General features: G+C 34.1%; 1 protein-coding gene across 2 annotated transcripts in view; it reads left to right on the top strand.

Moving 5' to 3' along the window:
- The window catches only part of SOS2 (SOS Ras/Rho guanine nucleotide exchange factor 2), an 80,155-nt gene that overhangs the window by 30,152 nt on the left and 26,289 nt on the right, over nt 1-23,714 (top strand). For both annotated transcript variants that reach the window (XM_045799006.2, XM_045799016.2), the window contains exons 5-13: nt 421-624; nt 3,149-3,292; nt 6,434-6,544; nt 10,291-10,389; nt 19,085-19,212; nt 19,673-20,328; nt 20,723-20,804; nt 21,475-21,597; nt 23,246-23,349. In XM_045799006.2, coding sequence (XP_045654962.2) covers nt 421-624; nt 3,149-3,292; nt 6,434-6,544; nt 10,291-10,389; nt 19,085-19,212; nt 19,673-20,328; nt 20,723-20,804; nt 21,475-21,597; nt 23,246-23,349 — 1,651 coding nt within the window. The remainder of the gene's footprint in view (nt 1-420; nt 625-3,148; nt 3,293-6,433; nt 6,545-10,290; nt 10,390-19,084; nt 19,213-19,672; nt 20,329-20,722; nt 20,805-21,474; nt 21,598-23,245; nt 23,350-23,714) is intronic.

Raw genomic sequence — 23,714 nt, 5'->3', positions numbered from 1 at the left:
TTTTACATAGAAGGAATCTGCTTTCAAAAGAATAAATAACTTGTCTGTAATCACAGGTGAGTAAGTGGTTGAACCAGGATTTTGGCTCAGATTGTTGTCCTTCAAAGGTATGCTCTTTTTGCTATTATATATGTGTGTTTATGTGTGTGTATGTATGTATATACACACGTATATATGAATACACACATATATTTCACTGTTAGGTCGATCTTATTTCCATAAATATTTATCTTTGCATATCCAATTTTATTTGTTTTTTCCCTTCAACTTTTCATATTTCTCTTATTTGAATTTTCTTATATAAATTAGCTTGTAATGCACACAGCTGTCATTGTTCAATGTTTTAATTCTAAGTACCTTGAGACCATTTTATGAAAGTATGGAAAATAAGTTTCTACATTATTGATTTATATCTGTCAGGTTTTGATGGACATGTTTGATCAGGATGACATAGGTTTAGTTTCTCTCTGTGAAGACGAGCCTCGTTCTTCAGGTGAATTAAACTACTATGACCTTGTCAGAACCGAAATTGCAGAAGAAAGGCAGTATCTACGGGAACTAAATATGATCATTAAAGTGTTTCGAGAAGCCTTTCTTTCTGACAGAAAGCTGTTTAAACCTTCTGTAAGTACCTTTTTGGTTTGAAATTCTTTGTACCCCAAAAGTTAAATAGCTTAAAATCATAAATTGGAACTTTCTTTTTATACTTTATGAGTGTATAAAACAAAACTATTCTATTATGTAGTATTGATAGTTTTTAAAATATGCGAATTGTTCTACAGTAAGGGCAGTGACAGTGAAGATTAGACACAAGTGCACACAGCTGCCCTGACTAGAAAGGGGGACTACGCGGCAATGAAATCTCTCTGCTATGCAGGATTCGAGGTTTATAGTCATTTGTTTGAACATAGTGAAAAACATGTATGGTCTAGAAAAGAAAGACTTAATACTTTTTCATGTCTTTTGGTAAGTACTTTAAGGCAGTGGTTTAAAGTTTTAACAATGGAACTTTTTAAGAAACAAGTTTATGCAGAGTGCCACATAAACAAAGGCAGAGCTACTCTGTTGGAAAATGGGGTAGAAGTGGTGGGAATAGGATGGGAGCCTGGTCCTTTTTTTTTTTTCTTTTTTTTTTTTTTTAAACCTTTGTAGCTTCTAAAGTCAACTTAAGGAATACAGCTAGACAAATACTGTGTTTTTTAAAAAGTTTTTTTTTCTTTCCTTCCTTTATCGCATGATTTATTTTTCTTTAGATGTCTATGTGTCTGCCCTTCACTTTAAATACTCAGCCTTTTTTCTACCTCCTGACTTCCTCCCCCAAATAACTATTACATGAGTGAATGTGCAGACACAGCTGGCTAAGTGTTTAAGATTAGGAAGTGATTTAGAGTCTTTGATTCTTTTCCAAAAGCATGAGTTTCAGTGATAATGTAAGGTTTTTTTAGTTGGCTTCTATCCTTTTTTTTTTTTTTTTTGGTACTTATGTTTAGTTTAATGTTTAAAGCAACTCCCACTGGACATACTGATTTAAGTAATCACGTTTTGTCATTTTCAAAGTACTATCTATTTTATGTGACCCTTATAACACTGCTCTGAGATAGATAAGACAGGTATTATCATCTTTACCTTACTGAGATGAGGAAATTGACACAAAATGATTATGACTTGGTAAGTGAGTTACAGAGGTTGAACTTGAACTTGAGTTCTTTTATACCACAGTATAATTGGTTCTATCTAAGAATAAAAACCTAACAGGTGTTGGTAGCTTATTTTATCTTCTTTGCCTTTTTTGTGTCCCATTAGTTTTCTTTCCTCATGAATTAATTATTTGGGGGTATCTACTCATTGATAGTGCTGATTCGATAGAAAATTTCTATTAGGATACTGAAGGGTCAAGAGAAAAGAATTCCTTTTTTTCTCTTTCTCTATATCTGTGAATCTTTTTAAGCTTTTAGCATTTAGATACGGATTCACTATATTTACTGTATTTTTTCTTCTACTGTATGTTTTAGTCTCAGAAGATGTAAATTTTTGAGGTAAAGACCATCTGAGATTGGGGCAGAGTACTCAGCAAACATTTGATAAAGGAATGAGTGACTTAAAACTAATCTTAATTTACTCCTTTAGGCCCTATTCCTTTGTCTTCAAAAAGCTCACATTTGTGGGGGACCTAATATATGCCAGGAGCAGTTCATAGAAATCATCTCATTTAATCCTAAGAACCTTATGAGGGTAGATAGATATTAATATGCCAGCCATGTGAACTTGAGCAAATTACTTAACTGCTCTGAGCTGGTTTCCTCATTTGCAAAAATGAGGATGATGATAGTACCTATCTAATAAGGCTGTTATGAGATTACATGTCAAGTACTTGTAATAGTGCCTGAAACATACTAAGTGACCTAATCCAGAGTCATTTATCTAACAAGTGTGGGACCAAGATCCACGCTCGGGTCTGTCAGGTTCCACAGCGTATAGTGTTTCCATTTCAAAATGGAAGAGTAAATGATAGTTGGCCATAACCTGCATAATCAGTCATATAGTCTCTTTGTGTCCAGAAGACTTAACAATTCAATGGAAAACAGTGGAAGCTTGAATGAAGTCTTACTAATTCCTCCTCAAATTCAGGAGACAGGCCACAAGTTGTGAAACTGGATTGTATTTGGATTAAAAGTCAGGTCTTCATTTTGAACCCAGCTTTTATTGTTAACTAGCTTTTTATTTTTACTTTTTTATTTTTTTTCTAAAGGGGAAAAATATGTCTTTTTTTTAATAATATTTTTTTATTATGTTAGTCACCATACAGTACATCCCTGGTTTTTGATGTGAAGTTCGATGATTCATTAGTTGCGTGTAACACCCAGTGCACCATGCAATACGTGCCCTCCTTACTACCCATCACCGGCCTATCCCATTCCCCCACCCCCCTCCCCTCTGAAGCCCTCAGTTTGTTTCTCAGAGTCCATAGTCTCTCATGCTTCATTCCCCCTTCTGATGACTTTTGCTTTGTTATACAATATATTATATGTCTTGGAATATATTAGTATGCAATTGGATGAAAATGTACCCTTAATACTTATATTACTTATGTTTAGTAATTTTTAAACAAAATTTCAACCTCACATGTCTTAACTTTTCTTTTTTTCAGGATATTGACAGGATTTTCAGTAACATTTCAGATATACATGAATTAACTGTGAAACTTTTAGGTTTGATTGAAGACACAGTTGAAATGACTGATGAAAGCAGTCCTCATCCGTTAGCGGGCAGCTGTTTTGAAGATTTGGCAGAAGTAAGTTTACAAAACTACTTTATAATTCTCATTACAGTCCTGAATAGTGTATTAAAAAATTTAGTAAAATATTCTCTGTGAAAATTAGAGGACATTGCTGACTGCTATAAAATAATACTTAAGGTTGAACTAGTACCAAACTAAAATTACATTGTCTGTATTTTTAGTGACACTTATTTTATAGTGTATTTATGGTAATATTTATAATGAAAGTTGGTTGAGTAGTAACATTTAGGATTCTTTTAATGGCACGTGCATTTAAAGTGAAAGAAAATAAATTTTATTGACCATAGTTATGTAGCTTTTGTAGATTTTGGTCTTAATTTCCAAAAATTGAAAAGGAGGTTTATATTTTAATTCTTTTCCAAGGTGGAAATCATTTTGTCTTTTAAGTGATGGTTATAAAAATAATGTAGCTCATTGTAAAAATATTCAGAAAAATAGAGGCAAATATAAATAAAGTGATAATCGCTCAATTTTGCAACACCCAGAGATAACTTATCCTTACAACATATATTATTTAATCCTTAAAAATATTTTTCTACATACAGATACAAACCTGTTGATTTACAAAAATAGACTGTTACTATTTTCTTCTGTTCTCAATGTATCATGAACATTTTCCATGTTAATAAATAGACTTCCACACAATTTTTTAATATATAAGTTGAAGTTTAGTTGACATACAATGTTATATTAGTTTCAGGTGTGTAACACAGAAATTCAACAATTCTGTACATTATACAGTGTTTACTGCCATATGTGTTCTTACCATCTGTCACCATACAAACATTATTATGATATTGTTGACAATATATATTACCTATGCTGTACTTTTCATCCCTGTGATTTACTCACTAGAAGTTTGTGCCTCTAATCCCCTTTACCTATTTCACCCATCCACCCTCACTTGTCCTTCAACACTGTTTTTGAAGTCTGAATTAGTACCATGTTATATGGAGACATCATAACCTATTTTAACTTTACTATTAATAAACATGTAGGTTGCTTCCATTTTTGTTATTGCAAGAAATACATTTATATTGTCTTCATAGTCTAATAATTCTTTTAGGATGTATTCCTAGAAGTGAAATTATGAAGTGGAATTTTATTATTAAAGACGAGGAAATTTTTAGAACCTTAAAGCATTTTGCCAAATTTACTTTCAGATAAGCTCTAATATATGCTGCTCTTTTTCCCACACCTTCACTAACTCTAGGTGTTACTCTGTTCATTTTTGCCAGTCTAATGGGGGGGGGAGCTTTTATTTTTAAAACTAATCATGTTAACATCTTTGTATACTCATTGGCCATTTTTATTGCTTTTAGAAAACAGGTTGTGAAAGTGCTTTCTTTAGTTTTCATGTAAAAGATGTTCCTTTTTTTTTTTTAAGATGTATTTATTTATTAATTTATTTGTCAGAGAGACTGAGAGAGAGAGGAACAGAGCACAAGCAGGGGGAGCGGCAGGCAGAGCAGGCAGAGGGAGAAGCAGGCCCCTGCTGAGCAGGGTGCCCAGTGTGGGGCTCGATTCCAGGACTGTGGGATCATGACCTGAGCCGAAGGCAGAGGCTGAACAACTGAGCCTCCCAGGCGTCCCATGTAAAAGATTTTCCAATGTTATAATCCTTGCCTATATTTTTTTGAAAATATAGATGAGTTTTATTACATCCATTTTAGAGACAATGAAACTGATAGAAGTATTCAGTTACTGATACCTAAGCAAAATATTCAGCCTTGATTCTTATTAGCAAGTTTTTACGTTACAATACCTTCGCATATTAATCTGTAGCCTGGTTGCTTGCTGTTCTCTTAAAATTATCATGGTTCAAAGACAATGTTATTTTCTAATTTTTATTTTGTTTTTTGTGGTAAAATATACATTATACATTATATAAGGTTTGCCATTTTAACCATTTTAAGTGTATAATTCAATGGCATTAATTAAATTCACAATATTATACAACCATTACTGCTATCTTTTTCCAAAACCTTTTTATCACCCCAAATAGAAACTATGTACTCAGTAAGCAGTAACTCCCTATTCTTCCCTCCCCCCCTAACCCCTGGTAACCTCTAATCTACTTTCTGTCTATATGAATTTGCTGATTCTAGATACATGATATAAGTGGAATCATAGCAATATTCTTTTGTGTCTGCTTATTTCACTTAACGTGGTTTCAGGGTTCATCCATCATAGCATGTATCAGAACTCCATCCCTTTCTATGGCTGAATAATATTCCATCGTATGTATATATCACATTTTATTTATCTGTTTATTTGATGATGGACACATGGTGTTTCCATCTTTTGGCTGTTGTGAATAATGCTGCAGTGAACACTGGCATACAAGTATCTGTTTGAGTCTATTTTCAATTCTTTTGGGTATATATCCAGTAGTAGAATTGCTGGGCCATGGGGTAATTCTTTGTTAAGCTTTTTGAGGAACTGCCAAACTGTTTTCCACAGGGGCTACACCATTTTATATTCCCACTGGCAAAGAATGAGTATTTCAGTTTCTCTCATCCTCACCAATACTTGTTATTTTTTGAAAAACATACTGTATTTTTAAAATACAAAAACGAAACGAGTCTCTTAGTTGTAACTAAACATTGGGGATATTGATTATTGTCAAGTAATAGGAATTTATTGAAATATAAACATTGTACAAAATATGGGCAACTTATATTACTGTGTATTAGTCTTTGCCTTCTTTTTCTAATTTTGAAAAGTGTTGAGTGGATAAAACAGTGCTAACAGGTTTTGCTTCCTTGGAGAGTATCTTAGGTATGAACTCACTTTAACCTAGGTAAGCCTAACTGAAATTTCAAATCCAGCCTTGTTTTGCTAATAAATACTCTTCATTTACTGGGAACAAATGTGCATAAGCATTTTAATAGTTTGATAACTTCTGACCACAAATTCAGTGATCTATTTTAAGACCTTGTCATCTATCACTCAAGACCATTACATACATTTAAAAAATTTTTCTAGTTATTGTTTGTCCCCTAAAAGTAGAGAGCAAAAAGTTCTGAAACCTAGTTGAGAACTTGATTAAAAATTTACTATTAAATAATCTGCCATATTAGTAGAAAAGATGTTCTTTTAAACCTAACACATTCTCCTTTTTAAAAAAAATAGGAGCAAGCATTTGATCCTTATGAAACATTATCACAGGACATTCTTTCTCCAAAATTTAATGAACATTTCAGTAAGTTGATGGCCAGACCTGCAGTGGCTCTACACTTTCAGGTAAACTTAAATTGATTTTTTTTTGTTGTGTTTTTGTTTTTGTTTTATAAAGCAACTAAAGAAATATCTCACCATCTTATTCTTCAAATATTTGTAAGTTCCGGAATCCTTTCATAAAGCACATAAGGAACTAATTCACCAGTCCTTCAAAATCTGTTCATTGTAAGCTTGTTTTAGATGGTCTTCTGGTTTGTGGCTCAAGTTCTTTCAGGCTGTCCTTAATGTAGAAATGTTTTATAGAATATTACACATGCTGGTTGACTGTAAGAATTTGGCACATTCTAGATCCAGGATATAGATACTAATATGTCGCGCTTTTTCAGGACCTTATTCCCTACAGAAGCTGGAACAGAAATCATAAAGAGTGGAGAATATCCTCGTGTGATACCCATATTGACTTCTCTACCATGCGTGTAATTTAGAGGACATATATTAATGGGGACTATGCAAGTTAATTGGTTCGGTAATGCAGTTAGATAAAATGAAAGGAAGTGGAGAGACAGAATTACATTTTTACCTTTTCAACACTTTTTACGATTGGCATTGATCCTTGACTATTTACTGCTATAGAAACATCCTGCGTCTAGACTAGCTCTTCTCCCCTAGCATATGAATACGGTCTTTATTGTCCTAAAACAAGCAAATAAATAAACAAAGCTTTCTTCCCTCTGGCTATTCTCCCCTTTCTTTTTTTTCATTTGTAAACCAATTATCTTCATATTACTTTTTGCCATTCTTTATCAAACTGCTACCATCTGTATTCTGATCAGGATATAACACTAAAAACTGTCCTTGAAAATGAACTTAATTGCCAACTCCAGTGGGTATTTTGATTTCATATTTATGCCTGTAGTATTTGTTCATCCCTTCCTTGTCCTTTTGGTTCCTATAATACTTTCTCCTAATTTTTATGTTCTTTAATTTCTTATTAGTCTCCATAATTGTAGATGTTCTCCAGTTTCAATTATCAGCCCCTGCTTTTCTGCCCCTCTGTACTCTCCTTGAGTGACTTTATCTGTACATGCTGCTTCAGCTGTCGCCTATATGCTAGTGACTTCCTATTTGTATTTTCAAGCCATAATACTCTCAGGAGCAGTGTGTGTGTGTATATTCATTCATATAACCAGCTGCCTTTTGAATTAATTCACTTGGCTATCCCACAACATTTCAGATATAACGTGTTCACAATTGAACTTACAACCTTCTCTCTGCCTTTTTTACTGTGAATTCCTATTGTCTTCTATTTCATTCAATAACTTGTCAACTTGGAATAAAAATTACACCTAATTTTCAAAATTTACTTCAATTAAGGAATAATTTTCTTAAGCTTAATCTTATATATTTATGTAAACTGTAAACATTACTTAAATGGGACAATGTAACTATAAGATCTTTGCATAATAAGAGTACTCACAATATTTCTTGTTTCATTCCTGTTTTATTAGGAATTCTTACTGTGGGATTTGAATGTTTAAAACCCAATTATTTAACTGTTGCTCCAGGTATTTAGTGAAATTTAAAGACTTAAATAAAACCCTTTTTCATACCAAACTCACTTTTACTGTATTAACTTTAAAAAGATCCATTCATTATAAGGTGAAGAAGGTAATGCTTCATTAAAAAAACATAAAGCAAAAAACTTCTTTAGAAGCTTTAGCACACTTAAAGAATGTTAGCTTTGGAGTCAGAACTTCTGGCTTTGGGCCAGTCAATGATTGTGTTATCCTGAGCAAGTCACTTCACCTCTGAGACTTAGTTTGCTCATTTGTGACATGATGATAATGTCTATCTCTTACGGTTTTTGTGAAAATCAAACGGGAATACACTAAGCACATTTGGCATATATTAAAATACTCATTCACTTGTTTTATTTATAGTTCTTACACTATAAATACACATTGCATTAGCACTTTAGGATACACTTTAGCAGTATTTCAGTGCCAGTTAGCAATATAGCTGATCTTCGTAGACTTAATTTTAAAGTTTCATCTTGGTTCCAGTTACAGCATTATATATAAAATATATAAAAATATCTCTGGAGTGATTCATATCACTATCTTTCATTAATCAAATGACGAAAGAAATTAATCTTTAGGAAAATAAGTTGATTCGGCATATCATGGTAACAAGTCCATTGAACAATTTATAATTTAATTTCAGTTAACAATTTATGAGAATTATGGGAGTGTTTGCCTGTGAGGATACTTTCAAGAAGCATCCTGTGAGATTCTTTCCACATACATTGCTGTTGTCTGTATTTATCAGAGGAGGAGAAATTCCAGTTTATTTATTTATTTATTTTATTTATTTTTTTTTTTAAAGATTTTATTTATTCGACAGTGATAGAGACAGCCAGCGAGAGAGGGAACACAAGCAGGGGGAGTGGGAGAGGAAGAAGCAGGCTCATAGCGGAAGAGCCTGATGTGGGGCTCGATCCCATAAGGCCGGGATCACGCCCTGAGCCGAAGGCAGACGCTTAACCGCTGTGCCACCCAGGTGCCCCGAGAAATTCCAGTTTAAATAAGTCAATCTAATGACATTTAATATCAGTATAAGTAACTTTTAAATCCCTTATAAATTTTAGAAAATAATTTATTCTACAGACGATTAGTTTTCAAAACTGGGAGATACCTACCCCTAGCTACACACTAAGATTTTTCAGGCGATATACGGGCACAGACAGCTTTAAGGGAATCAGTTTGTAGCCTGGCTGCTACCTTGTTTGTGTTTTTGTGTTCTCTTTTCCATCTTCTCTTACACGTTACTCCTTGCCATATTGAATTTCCCATTATGCATCGATCCAAGGTATAAAAACCTGCAGGGTCCCAGCCAGGGGGAACAAAAAACTTGTGCTCTTGAAGGAGAGTTCACTGAGTGCAAAGCAAAAGGGTTTTTAAAAGCAGGAGGTAGGGTAATTGTGTTAAAAATAAAAACTCTTAGTAGCTAAAATGTCATGTCATATCTAAGTATATCTTGCCATATCTAAGAATTAAGAAGTGAGATCATTTACAACGGTGAATATTAATTTTTTTAAAAGTACCTCATCATTAATTGGACATTAGAATAAAGGAGAGGGAAGGGTTGTGAAGTTCTCATACTGGGGGTAGGGTGTTAGGAGCAGTTACAGATTCTCCCAGATGCTTCCTGTGCTTCAGACTGTGACATTAACATGTATGTTTGACTTTAAGAATGAAGTTAGACTTCCTGCAGAAATTGTCCGATCTAGCTCTTTATTTTGAAATTGAAGATTGTTTTTGTCAGTGTAGTTATAGGACATATTTTTCATAAAATAAATAAGCTCAATCTGAGGTTTATTTAATCATCGTTTGGTAAAACATATTTAGATCACATCTACAATATACAGTATCCCAAAAAATTCATCCTTCATAACTACTTAAACTTAAAACATTTCAAAAGATGATGTAAAAATATACAACAGGTTACAAGCTTTCAAAATTCTTTTAGGGTGTGGGGAAGCCAAAACTTTTGAAGAAAAGTTGTATAGGACTACTGTGAAAGTTATTATTGCTGTATAAGAAATGAAGAAATGTATGTATCTATCTAATGACTTAAAGGAGGAAAAAAACCCTTCATTTTACAGCACTTTATTTTCCATGTAGAACATGTGTTCTGTTATAGTTTTGTTTAAGTCTGTATCTTGTATTTTTAAAAGCTATTTCTGTTAGGCATTGCTGTTATATATTCTTGAGACCAGAGATATACAGTTATGTCTTTTTGCTTTGCAGTCCATTGCTGATGGTTTTAAAGAGGCAGTTCGTTATGTCCTTCCACGCCTTATGCTGGTGCCTGTTTATCATTGTTGGCACTATTTTGAATTATTAAAGGTAAGGTGAAGCCTTCCTGAGCCAAAAGTACTTGCATTTATGAGGCTTAAGAACTAGTTTTGTTTTTTGTTGTTGTATTTTTAAGATTTTATTTATTTGAGAGAGAGAAACTGAGCATGAACAAGGGGGAGGGGCAAGAGGGAACGGGACAAGCAGACTCTTTGCTGAGCAGGGAGCCCGATGCAGGGCTCAGTCCCAGGGCCCTTGGGATCATGACCTGAGACGAAGGCAGATGTTAACTGACTGAGCCACCCAGGCGCCCCAACAACTAGTTTTTGATCTGATCATATTGTTTTTAATACTTTTTATTCATAAAAATAAAGTATCTTAAATGTCTACCTTCTTTTCCATGGAGAAAAGCCTGTATTTTTTGTCTTCATATCATTTTCAAGTGGTAGATAGAGGAAAATATGTCTTTATCTGTCATTTTATAATATAGAATTTCAAAGTACTAACACAGACTACTTTTTTCATAACTTTTTGGAGGCACACGATAACAGTGATATAACTCTTATGTAAGTAATTGATAACTTTTATATATAACGTTGATCTAAATTTCCATCTTGTTTTAACTTTCTTAATAAGAAAAGCACTTTTAAAGTTGACATTTTTTTTTTTTTTTACCATGCAGTATAGTATTCTTCCTCTCTTAGCTAGGACCCAAGCAACATATGACAAAAGATTATGGTAAAACTTGAACTCTTTTTATTTATGTATTTATTTAATAAAGATTTTATCTACTTATTTGAGAGAGAGTAAGCAAGCACAAAGAGGGGGGAGGATCAGAGGGAGAGGGACAAGCAGACTCCAAGCTGAGCAGGGAGCGTGACGAGGGGCTCTATCCCATGACCCCGAGATTATGACCATAGCCAAAATCAAGATTTGGATGCTTAACCTACTGAGCCATCTAGATGCCCCATAATTTGAGAATATCTTGCTCAGTAAAATTTTCTTCTGTAACTTTTTAAATTGCTTTTTAGAAGCTGAGCATCTTTCTGCCTGAGTATTTTGTACCTCTCCTTTAGGATACCACGTTGTTGCTTTAGACAACCTGTTCCGACTTTTTCCATTTAACCTATTAATAATAATATTAAAACCAGAATAACTCTGTATCCTGTGGGCACCTGGGCAAGAAGTTCTTCTGGTGATTTCTAATGAATAGCTGTCTCAAGAATTCTTTTTTATGAAGTCTTGTTACCCGTAATGCGTGATGCTAGCTTTTGAGCACAAATAGACGAACAACTTGATTCTGAATATCTCTATGGAAACTAATGGATCCATAAAGAACTCATAAAAATGATTGCAGGCTTCATATGAATAATACATTGGCTGCCCCAGGTGTATGTTTGGATTTCTAAAATTTTTTGGATAATGTTCGTGTCTAATTGGAAGTTCTGTCATCAGTCTTATAACTTCCTTCAAATATTTGCCAACGTTTAAAATTTCTGGTTTGACCTTATAATTGAAGCTTATTTTTTTCCTCTGTCTGGATGATTGGTTTTTTAAATCTTCAAGGTTGATCTTACAGTTGCTGTGTCTGCATCTGAGATCAGGACATTAACCATGATGGCCTGACTCATCCTGAGGCTTTAGCTACTTTGCCACCAGTTAATCACTAGATTCCGTGTCCTCTTAACCATTGAAATTGGGTCTTGTAGAGTTGGTCAGCTAATTAAAATAAAGAATCAGAGTGCATTGGTGGCTCAGTCAGTAAATCAAGCAGCCACTCTTGATTTCAGCACAGGTCATGATCTTAGGGTCATGGGATCCAGCCCCATGTCGGGCTCTGCACTCGGTGGGGAGTCGCTTGAGAATCCTCCCCCCTACCTCTCCTTCTGCCCCTCCCCCACCTCACGTGTGCTCACACCCTCCCTCCCTAAAATACATAAGTCCTAAAAAATAAAGAATCATTTAAAATATTATATACATTTTATTTAAATAACCACAAAACCCCTATAGATTGACATTTATATGTACTTATGTGCTAATATGTTGACAGGGTAAAATCTTTCCTTTGAACATGCACCTTTCTTGCTTACATCACAAAAATTATATTCTGTGATTTCTGTTTTCCATTTCTTTTTAGATGGCACATGAATTCGAAGATGTTTGTATAACAATCTGAGTGCAGAAACCTAGGTTCTTAAAATTTTTCCAAATCTTTTACATTATCTGCCTTATACCTTTTTAATGGAGCTTGCCGTTAAAGTTACTTGATTGAGTTTTCATATAAATATCTTCCTTTTTTAAAAAAGATTTTATTTATTTTAAAGAGAGCAGGAACAGGTTGAGGCAGAAGGAGTGGGGAGAGAGAATCTCAAGCAAACTCCACACTGAGGGCAGAGTCCACAACAGGGCTCAAGCTCATGACCCTGAGATCATGACCTGAGCGGAATTCCAGTCGGTTGCTTAACCGACTGAGCCACCCAGGTGCCCCTCTAAATATCTTCTTTTATACTCCTATCTCTTTGACTTATATGATTGAGTAATTACATAATTACAATATAAGCACGACTTGCATAAGCATATTTGGAAACACATATTACTGGTTCTCGGTAAGCATACAGCTCAATTAGTGGGATCAGAAGGACCTAAATATTCTAGAATGTGGTCCAGTTATTAGCATTTATTGTTCTTGGGAGTCAGTCTTTATCTTATACAGTGGGAATAACCCATAGTAAGAAATGCATTTAATGTCTTGACTGTGTGTGTGTATGGATATATACACACACACATATACATGAAAGAAAAACTTTCATGAAATGCTGCTTACCATTTCATGCAGTGTCTGCTGTTTCTATTCTGTTCCACTTCTTTTAAAAAGTGATTGTGACCCACTAATGGATTATGATATGCAGTTTGAAAAACACTTAAATAAGGACTAATTCTAGATACAAGCTAAAAGGATTATCACATGAGAGGATGAGAAACTACTTTCTACTCTTAAATTTGTTCTGACTGTGATACTGTTGGTTTTTTAAAACATTAATTTATTTGTAATTGTAAAATATACATAACATGAAACTTCACATCTTAGCCATTTTAAGTACGCTGTTCAGTAGTGTTAAGTATATTGTTAAGCAGCCAGTGTGACTGGCCATTTGGATTACTTCTACTTTCTGGCTATTGTAAATAATGCTGCTATGGGTATACAAATATCTCCTCAACAGCCAGCTTTCAGTTCTTTTGGATATATACCCAGAAATGTAATTGCTGAGTCAGATGGTAATTATATTTTCAATTTTTGAGGAAACTACTGTATTCCATAGCGCTATACCATTTGACATCTCCACCAACAGTGCACAAGCATTCCCGTTTCTCTACATCCTCATCAACACTTGATTGTTTCTGTATTTTTGGGTTTTGATAGTAGCCATCCTGCTGGATGTGAGGTGGTATTCCATTGTGGTTTTGATTTGCATTTCTCTAATGATTAGTGATGGTGAGCATTTCTTCATATGCTTGTTAATCATGTGTGTAAGTTCCTGGGAAAAATATCTACTTAAGTTCTTTGCTATTTGAGGAGGTTATTTGTGTTTTTGTTGTTGTGTTATAGGAGTTCTTTATATATTCTGGATATTAATACTTTATTATATGTATCAGTTGCAAATAATTTCTTCCATTTCTGTAGATTGCCTTTTGTGGTATTCTTTGACTCAAGTACTCATCCAAAAGAAATTTCATTTCATGTTAAGCTTACTTTGGATGAGAACCATAAGAAAGAAGGCTGGACCAGTGTAACTTAAGGCTGTCACATTCCTTAGGGAATAGAAAGCACAATTCTGGAACAGTTTTAAGCCTGTTTCAATCTGAAATTTGCTTCAGTCCCATACCAAGGAAGATTTATTTGTGTACATAGCATTTAAATATTATTCACATTTTACTTCCCAGAACCAGAATTTATGATAACCAAGATAGAAAAATAACTACATAATGAGAAATATAGCATATTACATATAGTTTACTTGAAGTTATCTTATAGTACATTTTTGGATTGTTGTTATTCATAGCAATACTTTAAAGTTCATCTTATGCGTAATTTATTTCTTTTTTGTTTTTTTCAGATTTAATCCTTTTTTAAAAAGATTTATTTATTTATTTTAGAAAGAGAACCAGAGAGCACGGAGTGGTAGGCACAGAGGGAGAAAGAAACTCAAGCAGACTCTGTGCTGAGTGCACAGAGCCCCACTAGGGGCTCGATCTCACTACTGTGAGATCACAACCTGAGCTGAAGCGAGTGTCAGGCGCTCAACCTACTGTGCCACCCAGGCGCCCCTCAAATTTAATCCTTCTGAGGTTGATCACAAAGTACTTTCATTTTCTGTTTTTTTCCTCAGATAAATTATAGATTTTTTCCTTAGGTGTATTTAATCCTTATGTAAGAGGAACAAGGAAAAAACAATTCACTTCCTGATTTGTAAGTGACTTTGTAATATACTTATTATATTCCAGCATATTCTATATGTATCCTTTTGTTGTTAAGAACATATCTGGTCTCCATTCAGAATTGAGATATTCAGGGCCAAGTAACATTATTTTTTTCTTTTCTTTTTCTTTCTTTTTTTTTTTTTTAGATTGATTTATTTATTTGAGAGTGTGTGGTGGGAGGGTCAGAGGGAAAGAATCCCAAGCAGACTCCCCACTGAGCGTGAGCCAGACACTGGCTTGATCTCAGGACCCTGAGCTGACACCAAGAGTCTGTTGCTTAACCAACCAAGCCATCCAGGTGCCCCTCAAGTAATATTCTTTAATTCTTTGGTCATTCCTTGGAAATTTAGTCATGGAAGGAATAAAAATTCTCCTATCAAGAGAACCTAATCCTTCTTAATTTAAAGCTTAACAGGAAGACCTATTAGTAATAATTCTAATGAGGTTCATTGGGAAAGATAAGCCAATATTTCAATATGAGGTGATTGAGTTTCTTTAGGTAATACTTTCACCTTTTACTTTGAAACACAGAGACAAGTTACAAAAATAGTATAGTGTGCTGCCTTCACCTGGATTCACTAATTATTTAAGATTATGTAACATTTGCTTTGTCACTGTCTTTGTGTTCCTGTGTATGAGTATAACATAAAAGCTTGAGTTGGTTAAGCTCAGGTTGTGATCTCATGGGTCATGGGATTGAGCCCTTGAGTTGGGCTCCATGATCAGTGGGGAGTCTGCTTGGCATTCTCTCTCTCCCTCTCCCGCTGCCTCTCCCCCTGCGCTCTCTAAATCTTAAAGAAAAAAAAAAAAAAAGCTTGAGATAATCTCTATTGAAATGAATGTTCTGACTATTGAAAAAGAGTACAAGAAATATTTTGCTACATAATAAATACTCTTTCAGTGCTGACACATCATTCAAGGATGTCCTAAGGAATAATAATGCATTTTTTAAAAAACACATAAAGAAAAGTGATCAGTTTTAATGAGTTGAATTTCCCAACAAATTACTAAAACACTATTTTTATGAAAATGTAGAGAGAACTTTATTACAACAAAAGAATTGACTACATGTATCATTTCACATCAAGACTACACTCCCAGTATAACGAATTAGAGACAAAGTTATAATTTATTATAATTTACCTTTAGGCACACAGACATCCACAGTAGATACAGCATTTTATAGGAATTCAAGAGAAGCATATTAAGTATTTCAAGAAGTCTCATAGAGTTAAGAAGTGTAAAATCTTGGGCAGGATATACTTATAGACACCTAAGGAGAATATTGATTATCAGGTAAGCAAGGAATATGTTCTTCAGTCAAGTTCGTAAGATATGGCACCTAATGAAATATCTCTTCCACTTTATTGCTTAGTTTAAGTGTTATTGAAAGGGCATTTATTCTCTTTTGCCTCTTTTTTTTTTTTTTAAAGATTTTATTTATTTATTTGACAGAGATAGAGACAGCCAGTGAGAGAGGGAACACAGCAGGGGAGTGGGAGAGGAAGAAGCAGGCTCACAGCGGAGGAGCCCGATGTGGGACTCGATCCCGGTACGCCGGGATCACGCCCTGAGCCGAAGGCAGACGCTTTAATGACTGCGCTACCCAGGCGCCCAACTTTTGCCTCTTTTCTAAAGCACACCAAGTTCATTTTATTTCTTAAAATGTTTAATTATCCAGTTTGTTTTAACATTGAAGGGGTCCCCTTCAACTCCTGGTCACCAGATTTAGGCATAGACCAGTATTTTGTGTAGTAGTGTCTGGTGTCGTTGTAGAGACACAGTGTAGTGTGTGGCAAAAAAAACATGGACCATGAAGTCAGAATTTCTGGGTTTGAATACAGACTCCACTGTTCATCTCGGGTGAATTACCTAACCTCTATGTGCTTTGGTTTCTTCATCTGTAATCTGTATAATAACAGTATCTGTCTTACAGAGTTGTAACTAAGATTAAATAAGGTAACGCGTAAAAGAATACAGAGTAAAAACTCAATAAATGTTTATTGTTAATTGTCTAAACACTTAACAAAATTACGAATATTTATACAGCAGTCGTTCATTCTGATTACCTTTGGGTACCTACCATGCAGGTACTGTACTAAAAAGGAATAAAACCGATGCCAGGCTTTAAGGAGGTCATGGCTTAGTGAAGAAGATGAATATTAAATAATTGCAACGAGTAAATGTAGTAAGTGTCTAAGAAGTAGTACTAATGAAATCACTGAGGCAGGAGTAACTAACCCCATCTAGGGAAGTAAGAAAAAAATTAATATGGGTGTTGGGTATATAGGGTTTATCCTGCTGTTCTGGTGTGTGTATATGTATATCTTATTTACTTTTGGGAGCAATGAAAGACAAATGCTGAGGAACTATTGCGGATTAAAGAGACAATAAATCACAGTATATGTAAATCAGATCATTATGTTGTGCACTGTAAACTTATGTAGTGCCGTATGTCAGTTACATCTTAATAAAACTGGAAAAAAGGGCCAGTGAAAACATGACTGTACCCTGTATTGGCAGGAAAATTACTCTAAAGGACACGATTGGGACATTTGACAAAATTGGATATGCACAAAACTAGGTAATAGAACTCCATCAGTGTTAAGTCTCTTGCAGTTGATCTCTATACCATAAAAGAGTATCCTTGCTCTAAGATGCACTGCTAACATGTTAAAGTAGTGAAGGGGAATGATACTATTTGAGAGTAATTTGTGTGTCACTTGAGTTTTCCTCATATTCCAAAAATAATCTCAAAACTATTTAGCAGTGGTTCTCTCCTTCCTCAGCAAAGGAACTGGAAGGGGGGGATAGCATCGCAAACTACTCTCAAATAGGGGAGAAAATGGTGCACGTATGTAGCAAAATGTTTAGAGCTGGTGACTTGTAGTATACAAGAATTATTTGTATTTACGTAACTTTTGTATAAATTTGCTATTATTTCAAAAGAAAAAAAAATGTAAGGGGGGAGAAAAGGGAAGAATTTCCTAGAGAGGAGGCGTTTGAACTGTCATAGAGGCTAATTCACCAGGTGGATAAGGAGGGACCGAAGCAGGTATGTAGAAAGCCATAGGGATGTGAAAGAGCATGGCTTATTTGCAAGCAGTTCAGCATGGTAATTTCTGAGCCTGACTGGCTCAGTCAGAACATGCAATTCTTGATCTCGGGGTGGTGAGATTGAGCTCCATGTTGGGTGTACAGATTACTAAAAAATAAATAAACTTAAAAAAAAAAAAGTAATGGACCTAGAACTCAAACAGCACTTATTTATTCAGTTCCTTGCTGAGGAAAGGGGATCATTGCTGAATGGTGTTCAGACTGTCTTGGAATATCAGAAAAATTTATCACAAAATTTCTAGTAAAGTAGTAGTCTAAAATCATAAAATAGATTTACATTTTTAACAATTTTCAGAAGGAAAAGAATTTTCAGAAGAAGTGATTATAAGTTTCCCTATTCTTGGATAAATGTATTTTTGTATCTATATAACCTATTATATAATATCTATATAAGTCTCCGCTTTGACTTCTGTCACATTGAAACATTGGAGCATCATCCAGTCTGAATTATCATAAGGAAAATTTTCTTCCACTTTGAGAGTGAGATACAAGAGAAATTTTTGGATAAATCCAGTAGAGCCAGAGTTGTTAGAATTAATAATATAATTTATAAGCCTTATTTCTAAGGGTTAATGAGATAGAATATTAACTTTTATGGTTTCTTGATATTTACTACAATGGTTGAATTTTATGTTGTAAAAAATATCAGTTGAATCTCACAGATGCTGTTTGCAGAAAAGTTTATGATAGATTGGGTTGCTAAAGTTAACATACTTGATTTAATGTGTAACAAAGATATACAAGCTTTTAGGCATTTCTGAAACTTAAGAACTTAATCACTAGAGAATATGAAATAATTCGTGTTTTTAATCTCATTTATAGTTATTAACAAAAGCAACTTGTAAGCTTCATGTTTTGCGTATTTTAAACTATTTTTATGTATCTGGAAATTGTCCAGATGGTTTTTGCAGTTGCTTTTTTTCCTGATTGCTATGGCAGTAGTGCTTTATATCTGTATTATATTTACATATGTAGAAAGAGAGTTGGTTTTGAGAGATCAGGTATACATAATTAAATAAAATTATAACTGATTTTATTAAGTATATTTAAAATTCATTTAGAGTTTATAATAGTTGTTGCTGTTTCGTCTAACTACAAGAAAGGGAAAGAATTGAGCAATGCAGGTTTAATTTTTGTGTGTTCTCCTTAGCAATTGAAAGCATGTAGTGAAGAGCAGGAAGACAGAGAATGTTTGAACCAAGCTATTACCGCTCTTATGAATCTCCAAGGTAGTATGGACCGGATTTACAAGCAGTATTCACCTAGACGCCGACCTGGGTAATTCCAAACTGTTGAAAATATGAGTGCTTCTGCATATTTCATTTATATCTGATGCCTCATTTTCTAAAGAAGTGTTATTTGTAGTGATACTTGCATTCTTGAAAGTTGTACTTTTGTTTTACATTTTTCTTTTGGTCTTTAGTTTTGGAAAATTGGCATTGTCATATTAAGATAGATTTAATAAAATTTTAAAAGATAAATCTAATAATTATATGTTATGTAAGAAATTTAGGATTCTTTGTAATTTTAGTTCGTATGGCATTTGGAATGAAATTGAGTTTCTCTAGTACTTCTCTTTCACAATAATGAAATTGAGGCATGTATGCTGTGTGCAAAATTTAGTGTTTGGTTATTAAATACTTTTATCACTTGATTTGAGGTAGTTTACAGTTAAAGAAATATGGGTTGCTTAGCCATTGAAAAAGCTAAATTTATCTTGATTTTTTTTTTCTTTTAGCGATCCTGTTTGCCCTTTTTATAATCGTCAATTAAGAAGCAAGCATCTGGCTATTAAAAAAATGAATGAAATTCAGAAAAACATAGACGGATGGGAAGGCAAAGATATTGGACAGTGTTGTAATGAATTCATTATGGAAGGCCCATTGACACGAATTGGTGCTAAACATGAACGACATATTTTTCTCTTCGATGGCTTAATGATTAGCTGTAAACCCAATCATAGTCAGTCACGCCTTCCAGGTTATAGTAGTGCAGAATACAGATTAAAAGAGAAATTTGTCATGAGGAAAATACAAATATGTGATAAAGAAGATACTTGTGAGTGCAAACATGCTTTTGAGTTGGTATCCAAAGATGAAAACAGCATAATATTTGCTGCTAAGTCTGCCGAAGAGAAAAACAATTGGATGGCCGCGCTTATTTCTCTTCACTATCGTAGTACACTAGATCGAATGCTAGATTCAGTGTTATTGAAAGAAGAAAATGAGCAACCACTGAGATTACCAAGTCCTGAAGTGTATCGTTTTGTGGTAAAAGACTCTGAGGAAAACATTGTTTTTGAAGACAACCTGCAAAGTAGAAGTGGAATCCCCATTATTAAAGGAGGAACTGTAGTGAAATTAATTGAAAGGTTAACATATCATATGTATGCAGGTATGTGAAACTCATTACAAGTTTTTACCCACCTAGGGCTGAGAATCTAAAGATTTTCAGGGATGTTCAAAAATGCCTGAGGCATGGAAAAAATGGATTGCCTCTGAAATATAAAAAGAATTCGACAAAATCAAAAGGAATAAATAACTAATTAAATATCCCTAAGATGTAATATTGTTGACTTCATTAATTATTAAATATTCATAAAAATTTTATGAATCTTGAATCGGAAAACAATCCTCATTTGTCAAGAAATATGGTGATTGACAGGAAGACCATGGCGGGAGAAACCAGAAAAAAGAAAAAGGAAGGAAGGCCTCCAAAATATGCTACTTTGAATTAATGAAACTGAATAAATTAAACATACAACCTGTTTTATACTCTATCTTTTCAGATCCCAATTTTGTTCGTACTTTTCTTACTACATACCGTTCATTTTGTAAACCACAGGAATTGCTAAGCTTACTGATTGAACGGTAAGAAAACTATTTATTTTACTTACATTAACATTTCGTACAAAGTTAACAATTTGTTCCTTGCAAAGTGGTGAGTACCTAGTATGTACTCAACCTGCTTTTGAACATAATTTATTTGGCATTAAATTAATATATTACTATTCTCTTCAAACAATGTGCTCGTTAAAATCTCTGTTTATAATGGAGGTCTCTTCAGATCTTAGCAATATTTATAGTGTTAATCAGAAAGACCCAATTTTGAGTATGTATTTTAATGATTTTTTTGTGCAATAGGACAATACTTCCTTAAAAGAGACTTTTTAACTGTCACTTTTAATTAATTAATTAATTAATTTTAAAGATTTTATTTACTTATTTGAGAAAGAGAGCACAAGCAGGGGGAGAGGGAGAAGCAGGCTCCCCTCTGAGCAGGGAGCCTGACATGGGGCTCAATCGCAGGACCCCGGGATCATGCATGACCCGAGCTGAAGGCAGACACTTAACCACCTGAGCCACCAGGCACCCAGTATGTAACACTTTAAAGGGAAGTTTATCAGTAATTGCACTTTTCACATAAATGATAGGAAAGAAGGTTGCTTAATTAAAATAATTTTTCTGTTGTATTTGAAATCCTTTTCATTTGTGTATGAACAACAAAAAATTTCTCTCACTTTGCTTCTTTTCTTCTTAGATTTGAAATTCCAGAGCCAGAACCTACTGAAGCAGATAAATTGGCCGTAGAGAAAGGCGAACAGCCAATCAGTGCAGACCTTAAAAGGTTTCGCAAGGAATATGTCCAACCAGTACAACTTAGGTTTGGCCTGAATGTTATATTTTTTTGTGTTCCATTCTATTTTCATTATATAGTTAGCACTTATAAGTTCTTATCTCTTAATCCAGATGGAGGTATTGTTAGACTTCATAGTAAACTTCCAAAGTTCTATGTGAAGTTACTCTTAAATACCCTGAAGAAATTTAATTATTAAAATATATTGTGTTGTTTGCATCAGATACGTCTGGCATGTGATATATTGTGCTTACAGACCAGGATACCTATTAAGTAAAAATTGTAAAATTTTAACATTGCCCCTCCCTCCCCCTTTGTGATCATTTAGTAATCTGGGCTTTTTCATAGTTTATAATATTAATGGAATTTTTAGCTCTTTCCCTACTATTCTCTCACAAAATATATAGGCATTTCTTCATTCATCTAAAAAATCAGTAATTTCTAAAAATGTGTTTGATAATAGCAGCTGCTAGTTGTTAGGTACTTACTGTATGCCTAAGTGTTTTATCATTTTTATTTCATCCTGACAGCAGTTACTACTTTGTATATGAGGAAATTGAAACTTAGCAAGATAAAGTAATTCGAGATAGTCATACAGAGTGAGCAGCAGGACAGGATTCAAACCCGTATCCAGACAGTCTGACTTCCTAAGTCAGTGGGTTTTTTTTTCCTTAACCACGGAGCATTGAAAATTGGAGGCTCCTTTGATTAGTCTTCTTTACAGTCCCTAATTGTACATGATCTAAAAATTTTTTTCTTTGTAAATATGAAGGTGCCTTGATTATTGTTAACTAATAAATCGCAACTTTGGAACTGAGCATGTTATTTATTTTCCAGGATAATTGCCACAAATAAATGCAGTTTTAGTGGAATGATAGATAGATCCCAGCTATATGTCTCTCAGCCAAAACTTTTTTTTTTTTTTTTAAGATTTTATTTATTTATTCGACAGAGATAGAGACAGCCAGCAAGAGAGGGAACACAAGCAGGGGGAGTGGGAGAGGAAGAAGCAGGCTCCCAGCAGAGAAGCCTGATGTGGGGCTCGATCCCATAACGCCGGGATCACGCCCTGAGCCGAAGGCAGACGCTTAACCGCTGTGCCACCCAGGCGCCCCTCTCAGCCAAAACTTTTAACATGTCATTCTTTGTATAAGAAGATGATATTTTTAAAAAATTTTTAATTAAAAAAAAGATCTTATTTATTCATCAGCAATAAAGGAGTAATTTTTTGTACTAGCCCCAGTGCATTTGTACTCCCCCACACTCAGATTAAACTTTTTTTTTTAAGATTTATTTATTTTAGAGAGAGTGTGCACACACATGTGGGGGAAGATGTAGAGGGAGAGGGAGAGAAGCAGACTCTGCACTGAGTGTGGAGCCCAACACTGGCTCGATCCCATGACCCTGAGATCATGACCTGAGCTGATATCAAGAGTCCAGCGCTCAACTGACAGAGCCACCCAGGCGCCCCAAAAGTATAATTTTAACAAAAAATTGATCTGAAGACCTGTTTCACATCATTGAAGCGCTTAGGTTTTACTTAAATACAAATTAGAGATTCTGAGTGTTATATTGGCCCTTGTATATAAAGTTGTTACCATGGTATTAGAGAAGTGAGAGAAGTATAATTGAATGCTTAGGTTTCACTAAAATGTGTTTCTTTACATTTTTTCAGGATCTTAAATGTGTTTCGGCACTGGGTTGAACACCATTTTTATGACTTTGAAAGGGATTTGGAATTGCTTGAAAGACTAGAATCCTTCATTTCAAGTGTAAGAGGTATATTATTTAAAGGTTGATTGAATCTTATGTTGCATATGAGTTTATTTTTAAATTTGCATAACTTTTAAGAAGCTAAACTGTTTTTTATTCTTAAATAGCTAAAATAACATTTGGTATGGTTTATAGACTCTAAGGAGCTCACATATGTTAGAACCACGTGAAGTCTTAGAACCTTTCCTCTTCAAGTTTGTTAGGAGAATCTTTTTTAAAAAGAAGTCATAAGTCTTCTTCAATAAACTTAATACATTTAAAATTTTATCTCAAGGTTGCCATTCTTTCAACTCATTAAATACAGGTGCAATAGTATCTGTTTTCTTATTCTCCTTAATCTTATTCTTTAGTTTTGAATGATTAACAGCTTT

Source organism: Ursus americanus, chromosome 35 (genome assembly GCF_024610735.1).
Source record: "Ursus americanus isolate L20-20 chromosome 35, mUrsAme1.1.p, whole genome shotgun sequence".
Lineage (NCBI taxonomy): Eukaryota > Metazoa > Chordata > Mammalia > Carnivora > Ursidae > Ursus > Ursus americanus.
Note: the sequence above shows the minus strand (reverse complement) of the source record. Positions and strands in the feature narration are given on the sequence as shown.